The 15,796-nt window shown below is 40.8% G+C and overlaps 1 protein-coding gene across 8 annotated transcripts in view; it reads right to left on the reverse strand.

Annotated features, from left to right (window-relative positions):
- RASGRP3 (RAS guanyl releasing protein 3) overlaps nt 1-15,796 on the reverse strand; it is a 106,754-nt gene that overhangs the window by 28,043 nt on the left and 62,915 nt on the right. For 4 of the 8 annotated variants that reach the window (XM_015566324.1, XM_015566328.1, XM_015566323.1 and 1 more), the window contains exons 2-10: nt 15,287-15,413; nt 11,833-12,028; nt 10,735-10,837; nt 8,892-8,954; nt 8,239-8,370; nt 6,872-7,019; nt 5,246-5,419; nt 4,754-4,870; nt 2,761-3,036 (exon numbers count right to left, since the gene is read on the reverse strand). In XM_015566324.1, coding sequence (XP_015421810.1) covers nt 2,761-3,036; nt 4,754-4,870; nt 5,246-5,419; nt 6,872-7,019; nt 8,239-8,370; nt 8,892-8,954; nt 10,735-10,837; nt 11,833-11,902 — 1,083 coding nt within the window. In that variant the 5' untranslated portion in view covers nt 11,903-12,028; nt 15,287-15,413. The other 4 variants (XM_015566326.1, XM_015566327.1, XM_006767409.2 and 1 more) reach the window with 4 other exon arrangements.

Raw genomic sequence — 15,796 nt, forward strand, 5'->3', positions numbered from 1 at the left:
AGAGAGAGAGAGAGAGAGAGAGAGAGAGAGCGCTGGGATTTAGAAGCTTGCTATTTGCAAGCCATTTGTCCTTTATAAATCTGAGTTTCTTCATTTGTAAAAGAGGAAGGGCAGGGGTGATGTTACACTCCCTGCCCTGCCAGGCACTACATCACAGGGGGCTTGTGAGAATGTACTAAGAACACATGTGTATGAAATTAGTGACTGTGGACTTCACTTTCTATCTTCCAGGGCTCTCAGTCACACTGGCTTCCTCGCTGGGAGCCATGTTTAGAAGCAGTCACTTCAGGCAGAAATAGAACCTAGACTCTTGGGGCAAAATGAATCGCCCTCTACAGGGTGCACTTTCAGACACCTGCCATGCACTTGGGCAGCTGCAGTCAGTCCTGTGGTTCTAGTCCCACCAGGTAGCCGCTCCATGAAATGCACACTGGGCTCTAGTGGACACACGTGGGAGTCTCCTTGATCCTCATTCTGAGGTCAATCCGCCTGTGGCAGAAAGAATGAATGTGTATCCCAGTTCATGGAACTCGGTTGTGAAGAGAGAGAAAGGATCTTGGCTTTAAATGGAAACTGGCTTGATGATGTGTGTTCACATGAGGGACGGTGCCATCTATCCTACCGAGTCTCTGGGCTGGAATTACTCAATCACATTGACACTCGGTTCCTTATTCTCAAGGCGCCACCATTCTCCACATCTAGAATTCTAAAAGTTTAGAGCTTGGAGAGACCTCACAAATGAACACAAAATACTTCTGGAAAAATCCAAAGTTAAGGCTTGTTAGCAAGGAGGCAGGGCTCAAAGGTAGATCAGATCTTCCTTCTAGGATCTTGCCGCTACACTCTACTATATCACACTGCCATTACTAAGTGTTATACGGTGTATGTTGGCATCCAAATTTTCCTTCCATAATAGAGAGAGAAAGAGGGAGGTGGGGCGGGGGCATCTTTTTCTTTTTTCTTTTCTTCCTAGCAAAAGGAGTTATTTCTTAGCTTTTAATTCTGCAGGTCAGATTTTTGATTTGCATCCACAAAGTTTCACTCACAAACCCTTCTATATTTCTCTAAAGGTCTGTTGTGATGTAGTGATGTTGCTTGCTGCATTATAACTCAAAAGTAATTTCCCTGCTCCATCATTATCGTTTGCCTGAATGAGAAACTGTCTTAAGTGTAGGCCTCTGCTCTGTGACATCCTCATCCACCTCATGAAGACAGCCCAGACAGGGACATGTGGAACGTAGGCCGGTCTGCAGACATCACCTGTGTCTGTGGGTTTGTAGTCTGTTGGAAGGTGCCAGTCTGGGCACTTATTCATGGAAACAGATTTGCAAGGGAAATGATTAATACTAGTAAACGCAGGTGCCTAGATTGTGGTGAGGTTTCCCCCTTCCTCCAATAGAGAATGTCTGTGTGTTTACTATTTGTCACACAAACTCAACCCCAAGAGATGTGTGTTTCTGTGTGTTGGCTACTTCTGCTTTATACTAAGGGTGTGGCTGGCATCACTTTGTACACTTTGGGTTTCTCCTCTTTGGTAAATGAATTGTGTGCTCTAGGAACAGTTGTGGAGACGGCCTGGGTACCACACTCTATTCCAGTGGCACAGTCCTAGGGGGTTTAGGCTCTCAGAACTTCAGACGGGGTATTGTTTTTGTTTTCCATGGCCAATTAAAGGAAAAGAGTCAATTCAATATTGCAGCCAAGTTTCAGATGCTACAGTGTTAAAAACCTATACAGGGAAGTTGCTTAGCAAGGGTGAGGGAATTTGGTTCTGCTTCGTCCCCCTGACCAAGAGGCAGCCAATGGGATAAGTTCTCTTCTATACACCTATTGCATCTAAAGGTGCTAGGATCCAGACACCAGCTAAAGATATGTGTCACAAATGCCCTAAAATATGAATGGTAGGTGAACTTCCGTCTGACCCCCATTATTACTAAGTACAGCATTTCATTCACCTATTGAGCTCCTAAATATGCCAGGTTTTGTGAAAGGTGCTGGGGACATGTGATGTATAAGTCAGGTAAATGGGAGGGGGTCTAATGCCAAGGGATACCACCTATAGGTAAGAAGGCATAGAGTGCAAGGGCAACGCATGGGACAGGTGCATTAGTACTTTGGAGGGGAACAGAGAATGCACCAGAAAGACAGACACTTTTGGATTGGGGCTAATCACAGGGTTGGGTAGGGAAGGGGTTTTTCAAGAAAGTTCAAGGCCAGGAAGCAGAGGCAGCAGTTCATGGTGGAAAGTACAAGTCCACTATCCCTCATGCAGAACCGCATGATAACAAACAAGGCTGGCCTGAGAGTCAGAACATGAGTCCTGAAGGGCCTCCGGTGTCAGGCTGGTAACTGCATCTTGGGTTTGGGGGAGACTGGCGGTGAGGGCAGATCACAAAGGAGGTCCTTGCATTGCTCCAGGCCTCACCAACAGCCGTGAGGATAAGAAAAGCAGCGAGTGAAGGGCATAGAGAGGGAGGTGATTTGTTACAGGAGTGTGATGAAGGAGAGGGAGGGGCTGGAGGGCCTCTCTAAGAATGCTAGAAACTAGAGCTGCAGGCACAGAAACTGGGCCTTAAGTCATGTGGTTATGGGTATGGGATCCCCTCCCCTCATCTTTTGAGACTTCTCCCTATCTACTGACCAGGAGTTCAACCCTACCCTCTGCATCCCCAGTGAACTGCAGGCACAGATCTTTCCGCTTTCCCTGGGATGCAATGGGCAGAAGAGTGATTAGCACACACCTCAGTCCCTTGGACTCACCGTGAGCAGGTTGATCAAATCCATGTTGGGCTCTAAGTGGTGGGAGGCATTCTGCAGGGAGACCAGTTCACTCAGGGTGACGGAGAGCTGGTGCATTTTCACAATGTTCACTTTGTTCTCCTCCGTCCAGTCTGGGAAAATGACATGGACTGCTATCAAGTCTTTCAAGTGCACGCCAAGGATGGGGATTTTGAAGCCCTCGCAGTCGGCAAAGGCCTTGCGGTAATTGCAGTAATTGCCGTTGGAGGAGACCAGCTCTGTCATTTCATTCCAGTTCTGGGAACAGATGGAAAAGGAGATTTTTCAGACAGCCTTCCCATCTGCCCATCCCCAGGCCCGCAGTGTGTGGCTAGGAAATTCCTCAGCTACTGAGGGGAGTATCCATTGCACCAATGTTGATGCAAGGAAATATTAAACAGGAACAAGAAAGAAAAATGTACTAGGAGTTGGACAGCCTGTTCCAGTCTGCTACAACATGCAAATAGCCCACACCTCCGCCTACCTATTAGGGAAGCTGGGATGTTAAATATCATGTCTATATACGTATTTTACAATTGATGAAAATATTATGGTCCACAAATATACGCATGTATTGTATTATCTTTAAGCATGTAGTACATTAAAATTTCCTAGTTATTCCAAGAAAAGTTGCATTTGAGATATATTACTTGAAGATTAATCTGGGACAGTATGGGGTAGGAAATATCACACTGAGGTGTGAGACAGCTGTGGTTTTAAACTCTGCCACTCACTCTGCCACTCACAGGGTGATCCTAACTAAGTCACTTCACCTTTAGGGCCTCAGTTCCCTTTTCTATAAGAAAGAGGAGTTCAAATAAATAACTTTTAAGACACACTAGTAGTACCTCGCCTCTTTGAACCTCTGTTGGATTCATATTCTTCACTAGGGGAAAGTCTGCAATCATGTCAACATTAAAAACTTTTAATTAAAAAAAAGTGTGTTTTGCTCTTTATTTGAAATTCAGTACAAAGTTGAAGGAAAATGAAACACATAATGAGCCCTATCATACTTGGAGTGAGTGCAGTGCTTGAGGTCAGACACCAGTGCTCTGTGGTCTACGTCCTCCTGTTTCTATGGACAAGCTATTGTTGGTTGCCTAACAGCAACCAGACCTTCCTAATAGACCCTGATTTTGTTCAGTCTATTCTTTCCCAAAGCAGCCCATGTGACTCAGAGGGAGCTGTTTCCAGCCCCAGGTTCAAGGATGGGTTCGGATTTACCGTTATCATAACCCCACCCCTCTGGTTTGTGATTGGTTCTCCCAGGTATGTGAGAAGATGATCTATTTCTTTATTGTTTAAGCATTTAAAGAGTTTTAAAAAACTTACAGCTGAAAGTGTCCTTACTGATACAATAAAGTATACTCTTACAAAAAAAAAATCTTTATAAGAAGGAAATGTTACTTTTTGTTCAGTAAGGAAAAATATTATTATAGGTACCTGGAAATAAATATGGCAGAAAGCTTGATTTGGGAAATAATCATTTTTAAAAAATATACTTTTCCTCCTGAAAAATCAGCAATAAATCTGAGGAGTTTCTAGACAAGGCCTATGTCTCTCACTTCCATTGCATCTTCTGCTGAGTTGAACACAGTGCCATGAGTAGAGCGGGTGTTCAATGACTTCCTTTGAGGAGGGGAGGATAGGAATGATTTCTGTCTTACTCACCTTGTAGTCCCTGATTGTATCACAGTGCCTATAACATGGGAAGCACCAAATACATACTTGTTGAATATTTACAACTACAGTATGTAATGGTATTCAAGGTACTCTTATTCAGACACTTGCTGCTACCTCCAACCGGTTTTCCAGGTGGCATGTCTAGTCCCTTCCTATTTTACCCCCCACATGTAACCCACCATTGTCTAGGAAGAAAACACTGCCCTCACAGTGACATTTGTTAAGAGTATCCTACCCCTAAATAGTTTACGAATGAATTTTTTACTTGGGATTAGCATCCAAGTCACTGTACCTTGGTAACTTCTGAAGAAAGATGAGAATGGGTCTCTTTGAGGCGTGAAATGGAACTATGACTAAGGCCTCCCACCACTGCCATCAGGGTGTTAAAGTTTTTGAGCTGAAGGAGCTTCTGCAATAAAACAAAATGTCAACATCACTACTTTCTAACAATTTTTGAATTGTTCTGAGCTTTCTGAATTACCGGTGAAATACATATACAATTTAATAACAAGGACCTAGGACAAGTGATTTAAAATGAAGTGCAAATAAATTCCATTAGGAAAATATATCCATCATTGCACAGAAAAATAGTGCTTTCAGGTATTGGCAATTAAAAGCAATCTTCTTGCATAAGAGAAGTATGATTTGTTCATTAAACATCTATGAGTAGTTTAATTGCCCTTTATATCATGAACCCCAAGTTTCCCCAATGACTTTTCTCAATAGAGTGCATGGACATCTAGAATGCTTTAAGAACTCCAGTCTCATGACCAGATGTACGTACCTTGGCAACATTGATAAACTTTGTGATGACTTCTGCCCTTTGCTGGGGGGTTGGTTTGCTCAGAACCATCAACTGGACCCACTTAGAGATTCCATTAAATAAAGCAATAGATCTCTCCAAGGTCGGGTTATTCTCCAGGCAGCCATGGATGACATAGCTTTGATAATCAGTAAACTAGTAAAAGAGACTCTGAATTATAATGAAGTCTTTGCACAGTCGGAACTTAGAATGTTGCATGAAAGAGGTGAGATATTGTTTTATTATAGCACAACGATTTCTTCCATTTCACATTTTAATGGCATCTTATAAGTTTAAACACACATGTAGCTTTAACATGTTATTTGGCTGTATTTTTCTCCCCAACACAGACATACACTCATTACTAGTACACATGACAGTGTTGGTGGGGTGAGGAAGGGGCAAGACTCCAAGTCACATTCTAGTAAAACCTAAAATTGCTGGGTCATAATATTCACGTGGGACATTTGCTAAAATAGGGGTTTCTGGGAACGTCCCAGACCTAAAGGGTCATTATCTTTAGAGGAAGAACCTCAGAATCTCCATTTTTCACCCACAACTGGTGATTCCAATGGTCAGGCAAGTTTGAGATACAATGGCATACATTAAAAAGGAAGAAATACATATAAACATAATGATTTCAAATTTTATCAATGTTTTATTTTTCCAGGAAAAAAAAACAGTAATTGAAATAAGACAGCTCTTTAGTAAACAGACACATTTTCAGAAAATCAGCATGGATGTCATCACATACATATGAGCCTTCTGTCATATAAACAGTGTAGGGGGTTTCCTCTTATAGCCTGCCTGCCGGGAGTCAGTAAGAGGGCCTCTCCAAGTAGGATTGCTTAGTGAAATGAATCGGTCTTTCAGAAATCCATATTTCTAACCTCATATTCTTCTTTGCAAGGAATAACGTAATTAATTCCCCGGCATCTTGGGAAAGAAGGAGGAGAAGTGACCGCCCCAGAGCTTGGTGAGAGAGACAAAGGCTGTTTGTAACCAACCGTAGTGGAAATATTATCATAACAAGTGGGCAGTGAGTAGGTAGCTAGTAAGAGACCACAGTCAGAATGGAGAAAAGGGTAGCGAAGGAAAGCTAGCAAGACAGAGTAGGAAAGAAATGTTTAATTCAGGATCTCCATCCCTGGGAAACAAACACTCGGATACTGAGATCCTCCTCAAAGCCTACAATTCCCATTTTCAACCTACACCCATAAGTAGGCATTTATACAAATCCCAACCTAAATAAATATTTCTCCCCCCAAACAAAGGGCCTAGCAAAACACGTTCACTTGGGAGAAGCCAACAGACCTAAATAAACCTTGAGTGGTTCTATCGGCACTGGGTATTCAGAAAGCCATGCTTTCACCCTATGAAAGGGGACATTGAAAATACAGCAGCAGAAATATAGCTCCCGAGCCATAAAATAAAGACAGGATAATATTTATTTTTGGTGGAAAGGGATTGTTCCTGTGAATTAAGGGCACTTTTCCAATAGAACACAGTGACAGGGGCTGCCAACACGTCCGAGTATGAAAACGCGGCTCTTAGGAAAGTTGGCATGGAGGCTGTTATCCTTGGAAGAATAAATGTCAAATTTCTTACCGAGATCCTTCGAAAAGATTTATGCTCCAGAAAAGTGAGGTGCTCAGCCAATTCAATGGGCTCCAGATGGTCAAAGAGCAGACAGGCTTTTCCCTTCTTGGATACTTTTTTCCTCTGGGTGACTCTCCTCATCCAATCGTAGGAAGGTCTATCAAAGAGGAGCGAGTCTGGTCAGTGTGCCGCAAGCCTGTTTCCCTCAATGGAAGTTATTAACCTATTGACTCTGTAACTCTTGGCCTGCCTCCAGGGGCCTGTGCAAAATACACGCGCTGTCCTGGGTATCTGAAGAGAAAACCACTGACCCATCGCCAGTAGAACATAAACTTCGAGCTGTTTTCCCAGACAGGGTGGATTTGCACTGATCCCTCCGGAATCTCTCACTTGGTCTTTCTGGAGGCCAGTAAGGTTTGGATCATAAGGGAGAGGTCAGGACTAGGTTTGGACATTTGGGAGTTAATCAATATATAGGTAGTGATTTAAGGCACACGGGAATCACTAGAAACTGGTTCTCACACTTCAGCAAGATAGGGATCATCGGAAAAGTTTGTTATAAAGACAGAGGACTGACTCCATTGCCAGAGATTCTGATTTACTGGGAATGAACCTGAATCGTCTGGATTTTTAACAACATCCCGAATGATTCCTGGATCACTCTCGAAGAAGTATTGTAGGAAAATAGGCTAGAGTAAGAATGCCTGGGACAAAAGAACACATATTTGCAAGATGGAAACCCATACTAAGGGTCATAAAATAGTTTTCTCTGTGCAAAGTGAACTGGTTGATATAAAACACTATTCTAATTAGCACCACATTCTTAATAACTGAGCTAACTAGTTCATGGCACAACTATGGTCAACATTTGCACAGCCTCAGAAGCACCAAGGTACAGGGCTTCTCAAACTTGAATGAGCATATGAATCACTTGGGGATCTTATTCAAGTACACTTTCCAATTCAGCAGGTTTAGGGTGAGGCCTGAGAATCAGCATTTCTACTGAGCTTCCACAAGATGCCAATGCTGGCTATCCACAGACCACACTGAGTGTGGCAAGGGCATAGGGGACATTCACTACGTTTTAGAAAATACTGAGCATTTATATGTGCCAAATGCTTTTACCTACTATTTTATCTACTGACTGGATGCTCATGATAACCCTATGAGAAAGGTACTAGCCCCATTTTACAAATAAAGAAATGGAAGCTGGGAGAGATGAACTAGGTGCAATGGTGCTCACCGCAGCAAGACCTTCTCAAAGAAGCGCACCCTGATTCTGAAATGGTATAGACTGAGGTCTAGTGGGGTCGTCACTAGTCCCTCCCCTGAACAGAGGACTCGTCATGTTTGAAAGAAGCTTGAACCACTCTTACATGCTGGATATGTCGATGAGGCTGACATGTTTTTCATATCCTAGTTGACTAGCCACTTCCCGGAATTCTTCAGTCATGCGGATCAAACCAAGGTCCAAATTAAACTCTGCGGGAAATTTCAGAATCCAGTACCTGAAAGGCATCACATATTTTTGACAACCAGAAGATTTCAAGCTGGGCCTCTGTGTAAACAATAGTATCATTTTTCAGATTACATTCAACAGAGAATCCAGGACCACACCCCAATTAGCAATCTCCTATCCCCCACCCATCACATTGAGTCTAACCCCTTCCCTTCAATTAAGGACCCAAATCCACTCCTACACTGAGCCCCTCTTTCCGACTCTCTCCAGAAGGAAACCCTTCTAGGTTCATGGCAAGTAGGTGGGAATGTGCATGGTGAGGGAGTAGAAAAAAAGAATTCACTCTCAGGGCTGCTTTCATCCCTTAATCACATTTACCACTGCGTGAGCTTTAGTTCCAAAGAAAGATACATTCTACCCCCAAGAACAGAGGGGGGCCAATTTTAGCAAAACCAATAAAGGGGAATCTGAGTCAGTTTCATTGTCAAACCAGGTCTGCCCCTTGGGAGAAAGGCAAGTGTCCACCAGAAGCAGTAACGACAAGACAATTAAATTTGTAAGTATATTTACCTCATGAAGTAGCAGATCTTTAATCTAAATTCATCAAAGCTTTCTCCACTGGCATTTCGATACGTGCACTCGTTAAAGAAAAGCTCCTTGCAATTGGTTTCCTTTGCAGACACCTGCAGCTTCGATCAATGCAGATGAATTCCTGATAAGAGGGCCGCACTGGGGACCTCTGGCTTATGTGGGCGCTCAAATGAGGAGAGAAGTGTGTTCTGATGATGTCAGCACTGAATAGTTTATTGCTCTGGGATGTCCTTTTGTGGCCGGGAAGAGAAATCACTTACAAAATTTTACCTTCCTGAGCACTTACCAAGTGATGACTGCCAACTATAATTACACCTATGCTACCAACTAGATATCATTTAAAATTGGTAGTACATAGAAGCACCATTTTGGCAAAAAAAAAAAAAGTTTTGTAATTAGGATTAATGCCTTGTATATGTATTTTAATTTCTTTAGTATTTGAAAATGTCATTGGCAGGTATATTAATACACAGGGTGTGTTGCAATTTATTCTGGTCTATTTATTCACTGTCTTTAACAAATATTTACTGAGCTCCTGCTATAGGCCAGGCACTGTGGGTAGGCAGTAGCCAGTGATCTAAAGGGAGGAAAATCTAAAGAAATGACAGCTCACAGGCATTTTCAATTGTTATACAATCTGTATTTTCAGACATTAGGCTGTACTGTGTCTAAATATCCATTTTAATGTGCGTTTCATATTCTCCACGGGCATACTAATGATGAGAATGCTGTGGGGGCACATTCTTTGGACAGTGTTAGGACCCTGAGGAGAGATGGGACCAGACTGAAACAATTCCATCCATCCTTCCCTGTGGGCTACCCTCAGCAGGGGGACCCGTGGAAACTTGGGGCACCTGGAACCAGGATCCTGTTCACTTCCAGGGACCTCTGCTCAGGGTGAATGTCCCCTTCTCCTCTCTATCATCCCCTTCGGCCTGGAGGCTGTGGGAGGATGGAGGGAAGAAGTGGAAAGTGGAGGAAGCTGGAAGTACGCAGGTGGAAGCCCCACTTGGCCAGGATGACACTCTAGGGGCCCGCCCCCTCTCGGGCTCCCCTGCCTTGTAGGGCTTCCCTCTTATCTGCAGGGCCCCTGGGCTTGAAGCAGGCAGAGACTATAGGAACCAATATTAGCAATTATATGATAACATTAGATATTGGGGAATGAAATATCCTTATAAATGTGAGACTATTTTGCCATTTTCAGTCATCTGACTTTCAACCATCTTTTAAGACTGCATTATGTACAACTGATGAACTGCTAAAAACCGTTCTAGAATGGTATTGTTTTTTTCCCTCTTAAGTCAGAAGGAAAGCTGAAATTAACATCAGTCAACAAATTGCAATAAACCTGCTAGAATGTTCTTTGTATCTTGACAGTAAGGAAAGATTTAAAATCTTAGGTGGTGTTTGTGCCTGAGCCACATATTACTTTGGCTGGCATTTCTAAATGTCTAAATCAAATTCTCTAGGTCCATCATTTTGCCCTTCTAAAAGGAATGAACTAGATCCTGAATAAGTGTTAAATATTCTTTCATTGTACTCACAGCAGAAATGGTGAAGCAGGTTAGAGACATTCAGCCCAGAGCTCCTGTTTCATTTTATATCTAGTGCTTATGTTCAAGTAGAGCCAAAACATCCAGATGGATAGGCAACTATTTGCTCCACCATCCAGTGTTTTGTCTAGACGTCTAAATATATTCACAAAACAGCTGGATAACTGACTGAAGATTATTTATCATCTTAATTTACTGGCTTTGGTTATACACTCTATCTACATAAGTACATAACTTGATTTATGATTATACAGTAGTTGAAAAGATATATGCAGAGAAGTTTTTCTGCCAGTTCAGTGGAAGATAAATACCATCGGTGCATCAGTAGAACTATTCTTGGCAAATAACTATTATCCAGCTCTCCATTGTCATCTGTTAAAAAATAAAATGAGATGAGGGGTGAGGAGGTAACAGTACTACTCTTCTCTTTTCTTAATTTCAGTAGAGAAACATTAGTGTCGAAAATTTCTCATAGACTCAATTATCATTTTCCTCCTACTTCTGCTGCTATTTTCTTGCAAGTTAAGTGGGTAGGTTTCACCCTTACTCTGGTTTAGGGCTGCCAGAATTTAGCAAATGAAAATCCAGGACCTTTAGTTAAATCTGAAATAAGGTAAATAATTTCCTAATATAAGTATATCCCATGCATTATTTAGGACATACTTATACTAAAACTGTGGTTTATCTGAAATTCAAATTTCACTGATCATCCTGTATTTTATCTGGCAACCCTATTCTGGTTTAGCTTTTTCCTATAAAATCAATTCAACAAACAACTCCAGTGTGACTCTATTGTGGTAAAGAGTAATCCAAAGTGCTGAGGTAGATACATAAACATAAGCATACAGCTATAAAGTCTATCTATAACCCAGTAGGAGATGTAAGACACAGATGCAAATAGAGAATGCAGCAGATTGTGCTACCCTCACTTGTCTAAGCCAAAGACCAAGAAGTGACCACAGCAGCATATGCCATGTGCCATATGAAAGCTACAAAGGACTGTGGGAGGGAGCAATCCTGACAGGGGAGATTAGGAATGGTATTATGAACATTGGAGATGATATCTGCAATAAACCCTGAAGCAGAATTTCAGTGAACGGGGTATGATAAAGGCATGCAGGTAGAAAGATGCAGAGAATGTTCCAGAATCATTATACAGACGGTATGGCTAGTGTATTAGCTGTGGGCAGTAAAGGGAAGGAAATGCAAAGAGCAATGATACTGGGGAGACAGACTGGGGTCAATCAAAAGGCCTTACTAGTAAGCACCAAGATATGAAGATTGAATTCTGCTCTTCAGCAACACTTGGCTCTGACTAGGAGGAAGTGATAGTATCAAGAGATACGAAGGGGAGACAAGACTCATACCAAACATCTCAATGCAAGTGCTCAGCAGTTCGTCTAATGTTGCTGCTTTCCCAAGTCCACTGGACCCCATGGTTATTTAGCCGTTGTCAAAAAACTAGAGACATTTTCAGCATCACACAGACCATCTCCATAATCACGCAAGTTGGTGATGTTTGTGCTTCGCGGTGGTCTCTGTCCTGAGTTATACTTCAAGGCTCTAAAGAAACAAAAAGGAAGTTATCAGACCAGAGCTCAGACCCCATAAAAGCATCACTTTCCTACCCAAAAAGCCAATTTCTTTCATCAACTGTATCTTTCTACAGGAAAAGTATCAACTGCAATGATGGCAAAATGTTCGCTAAGCTATCCCTTATCATGCATGATGTTCTGAGACAGCAGAGATGTTCTCTATTAAATACCATCCCATTTTGCAGCTGAAATTTTTGGGGAAACATTTTATTCATGTTCTCAAGTGACAAAACACCCAAGAATATTATAAACACTACTTAGTTTAATATTATGAGTATATAGAGGAAGATAAATTTTAAATTACAAATATATTTATGAGCATTATACTCAGTGATCATATAAAAGTTGAAAAATCTTATTTGCCTAAGTTCTCCAATAGTAACACTATTATATTTTCCTTTTCTTAAAATTAAAAAATTTCAATTATAGTTGACATACAATATAATATTAGTTACGGGTGTACAACGAAGTGATTAGACATGTATATACCTTGTGAAGTGATCACGCAGCTAAGTCTGGTACCCGTCTGACACCACACATAGTTATTAAAATAATATTGACTACATTCCCTTTGCTGCATTGACTATGCATCCCTGTGATTGTTTTTACAACTGGCAACTTTTACCCCTTAATCCCTTCCCCTTTTTCACCCATTCCCCTAATCTCCCTCACACATGGCTACCATCAAAAATGTCCTCTGTATCTATGAGTTTGGTTCTGTTTTGTTTGTTCATTTTATTTATTTTTTAGATTCTACATATAAGTGAAATCATATGGTATTTGTCTTTCTCTGTTTAACTTATTTCACTTAGCATAATCGTCTCTAGGTCCATCATGCTGTCACAAAAGGTAAAGTTTCATTAAGTCTGAGCAATATTCCATCAACACTACTATTAGTAGTATTAAAAATACAATCTATTAAACACCCACATTGTATACCAGGCATTATACCAAATTCTTTACATATATTTACAACTTGAACTTCATAATGTTACTGTCAGGTAGTTAATTATTATTCTCAGTGTACAGATGAGGTCATGGGATTCTCAGAGATTCAGCTACTTGTGCAAAACCACACAATTATTATGAAGGCCTAGAATCGGGACTCTATTATAAAATCAAGCTTTTGGGTTCCTTTTTTTTATCTTTTTACTATTCACCCCAGTATAGTTATCACAAACTCTCCTAATTTTGCCCCTACTATGATGTGAAAATATCACCCTTCCGCACCATCTCAGAAAGAGGCTATAAACTGATTCTCTGTGGCAGAGATGAGAAGAAAAATGTGGCCCCGACAGCTGTCTCACTTTACAGCACTGTCACGGGGAACACGGGATTGGAAACAACCTCTCAGAACTGCTTCTGCTGAAAGGATCCCTGTTGGGGGCATTCCATCGTTTCCTTTTTACAGAGTGACTTCTTGATGCCAGATCCGCATCGGGCTTGGAAAAGTCCAGGTGTCACCATGATGTAACATAATTACCCACATTGGACAGTTTCATAGGTAAATGTGGCCATTGGGGAGTCATCTTATGAACTGCTTGAAGCCAAGACCTAATTTACTCCTGAAATTTATTTATGCAACTGATAATCATTGAGTATCCGACATGTTCAAGGCCTGGGCAAGGCATTGAGGCTGAGAAGAGGACAAATCACTGTCCCTTCCCGGCTTTCAGTGGGCTCATGGTCAATTTCAGTAAGCAAACACGTGAGAAACAGGGGGAAAAATCACTGTCCATATGAACGGTTGTACTAAGTCAATGGGACCACCAAAAGGGGACCTTTGAGAGAGTCTGTTCACCAGGCATGTAAGTCTGGAGGAAACTTGTTTACTGTGTATTGTTTTGGTGTAAGAACCACATTCTTGTGCGCTGAAGGTACCACTCTTAGAGCATAAAAGTAGGGTTATTTCACATGTGCAATGAAATATAACAGACACGCTGAATCAATATTCTCCCACTTCGGCTGCTCAAATGATTTGAGAAAGGGGAATATTAAAGTTGCCTGGAACCCACCCTCTTACGTTTATTAACCAAGTTACCTTACGGGAGGCCTTTCCTGACCACCCAGTTAAAACAACACCTCTTTCTCCATGCCCAGCTCCCACCTCGCATGCTCGACCTTACTTCCTGGATTTATTTTTCTTCTTAACATGTATCTGCAAATGGCATATGATATATTTTACTTGTTTATTTGGGTTTTAAAAAATTTTTCTCGAACACTATAAACATATTCCAGGAACTTGGGGATTTTTGTGTTTTTTCCCCCCTCCTAGTGTATTCCCCAACTCCTACGTTTTTGCCTCTGACATGGAAGCTACTCAAAAAAGCATGTGCTAAATTAAGGAATGAGTGAATGAATAAAGAAATTAATAAAAGGAAAATTATAAAAAGTTTAATTTTGAATATGTATATATTTGCTTGAATGTGTAACTATAAATTTTAAGAGGTAATTTTTTAGTTTGTTTTACTAACTTAAATCAGGTTTTAGCAAACATCAGTAGGACTCACTAGGATCTGCCTAAATTTATAATACGCACTTGGTACCTCTTCCAGGACATTTGGGGGCAGCACTTCTCTGATTTCCCTAATCTCTGTCAACCCCATTAAAAGTAAGGATTGGATAATTGACAAGTTTGGTTACCTTTGTGTATATACAGACATTTTTTAGCCTTATGAACTCTTGTTGCTGAATATTAGATTTATTACTTAGAACCAAACAGCTTAGTTTCTCAGGTTAAATCCAAAATTATTCCACCAAGCTGAAAGGAGAAGTTGTTGACCTTCCCAAGGGGTTAGAAATAACCTGGTACCAAAATCCTGTCACCATGTTCGGAGTTATATTTGTGATCTGCAAAGAAGCCAGCCCAGGAGAGCCAGGTGGGCTGGGCTATCCCGTTACAATCTGTTTCTATACTCAGTAGATGTGTCTATGTCCCTGCTTAGATTCTGTTGCCTGCACATGTACCTGAGATCTCATGTCACATATGTGGATACTATTATCTACAACTGCTTTTTCAAAAGTAAAGCTCCTTTATTGTAAAAGCAATATACATGCATCATTTAAAATAGACAATAAGAAAGAAAAGGGGAAAAAGTTATCCATTATCTCACCATCCAAAGATAACTCTTGTTTAATATCATGACATGTTTCTGTTGGTTTTTCCAGGGATAATTGTTTTGTAGAGTTTCTTGCTTCACTTACAATAGTTTAAAGAAATACCTACCTATTGGCTTCACGCAGATTTCCAGGTCTGAATGAATTTTAATGGCAGTTATCATCATTGGAAATTGCATTGGGAACGTAGTGTGTAGTACTGGCTTATTCAATAAATAGTAAGTACTTTGGAGAACCTGATAAAAGAACAGAAAAAAAATTCCTCAGACAGAGTTAAATAATAGAAACCCAAAAGAATTCACCTTGTGTTAAAGCATTTCCAAAAACCTTGAAATATAGGTGTTTTTTGAGATTTCTTTTGTCTAAACTTCATCCATAAATTTAATTTAAAAAGAGAAAACTTTCAAAATAGTTACTTTGTGACTTGATATTTCAAAAGTCAAGCATTTTTTTTAAATCCAGTCTATTAAAAACCTTAAAATGTTGCAAAACCGAAATTTATACACATAGTATAAAATATTACTTTAGTCCAAGTGACTTCTATCAGTGGATTACTCATTGAGAATTCCCAAACACAGACTTCGGGATGTTAGTAAACCTTTAAAACACTTTGTTGTGC

This window comes from Myotis davidii, unplaced genomic scaffold, assembly GCF_000327345.1.
Source record: "Myotis davidii unplaced genomic scaffold, ASM32734v1 scaffold238, whole genome shotgun sequence".
In the NCBI taxonomy this organism is placed as follows: domain Eukaryota; kingdom Metazoa; phylum Chordata; class Mammalia; order Chiroptera; family Vespertilionidae; genus Myotis; species Myotis davidii.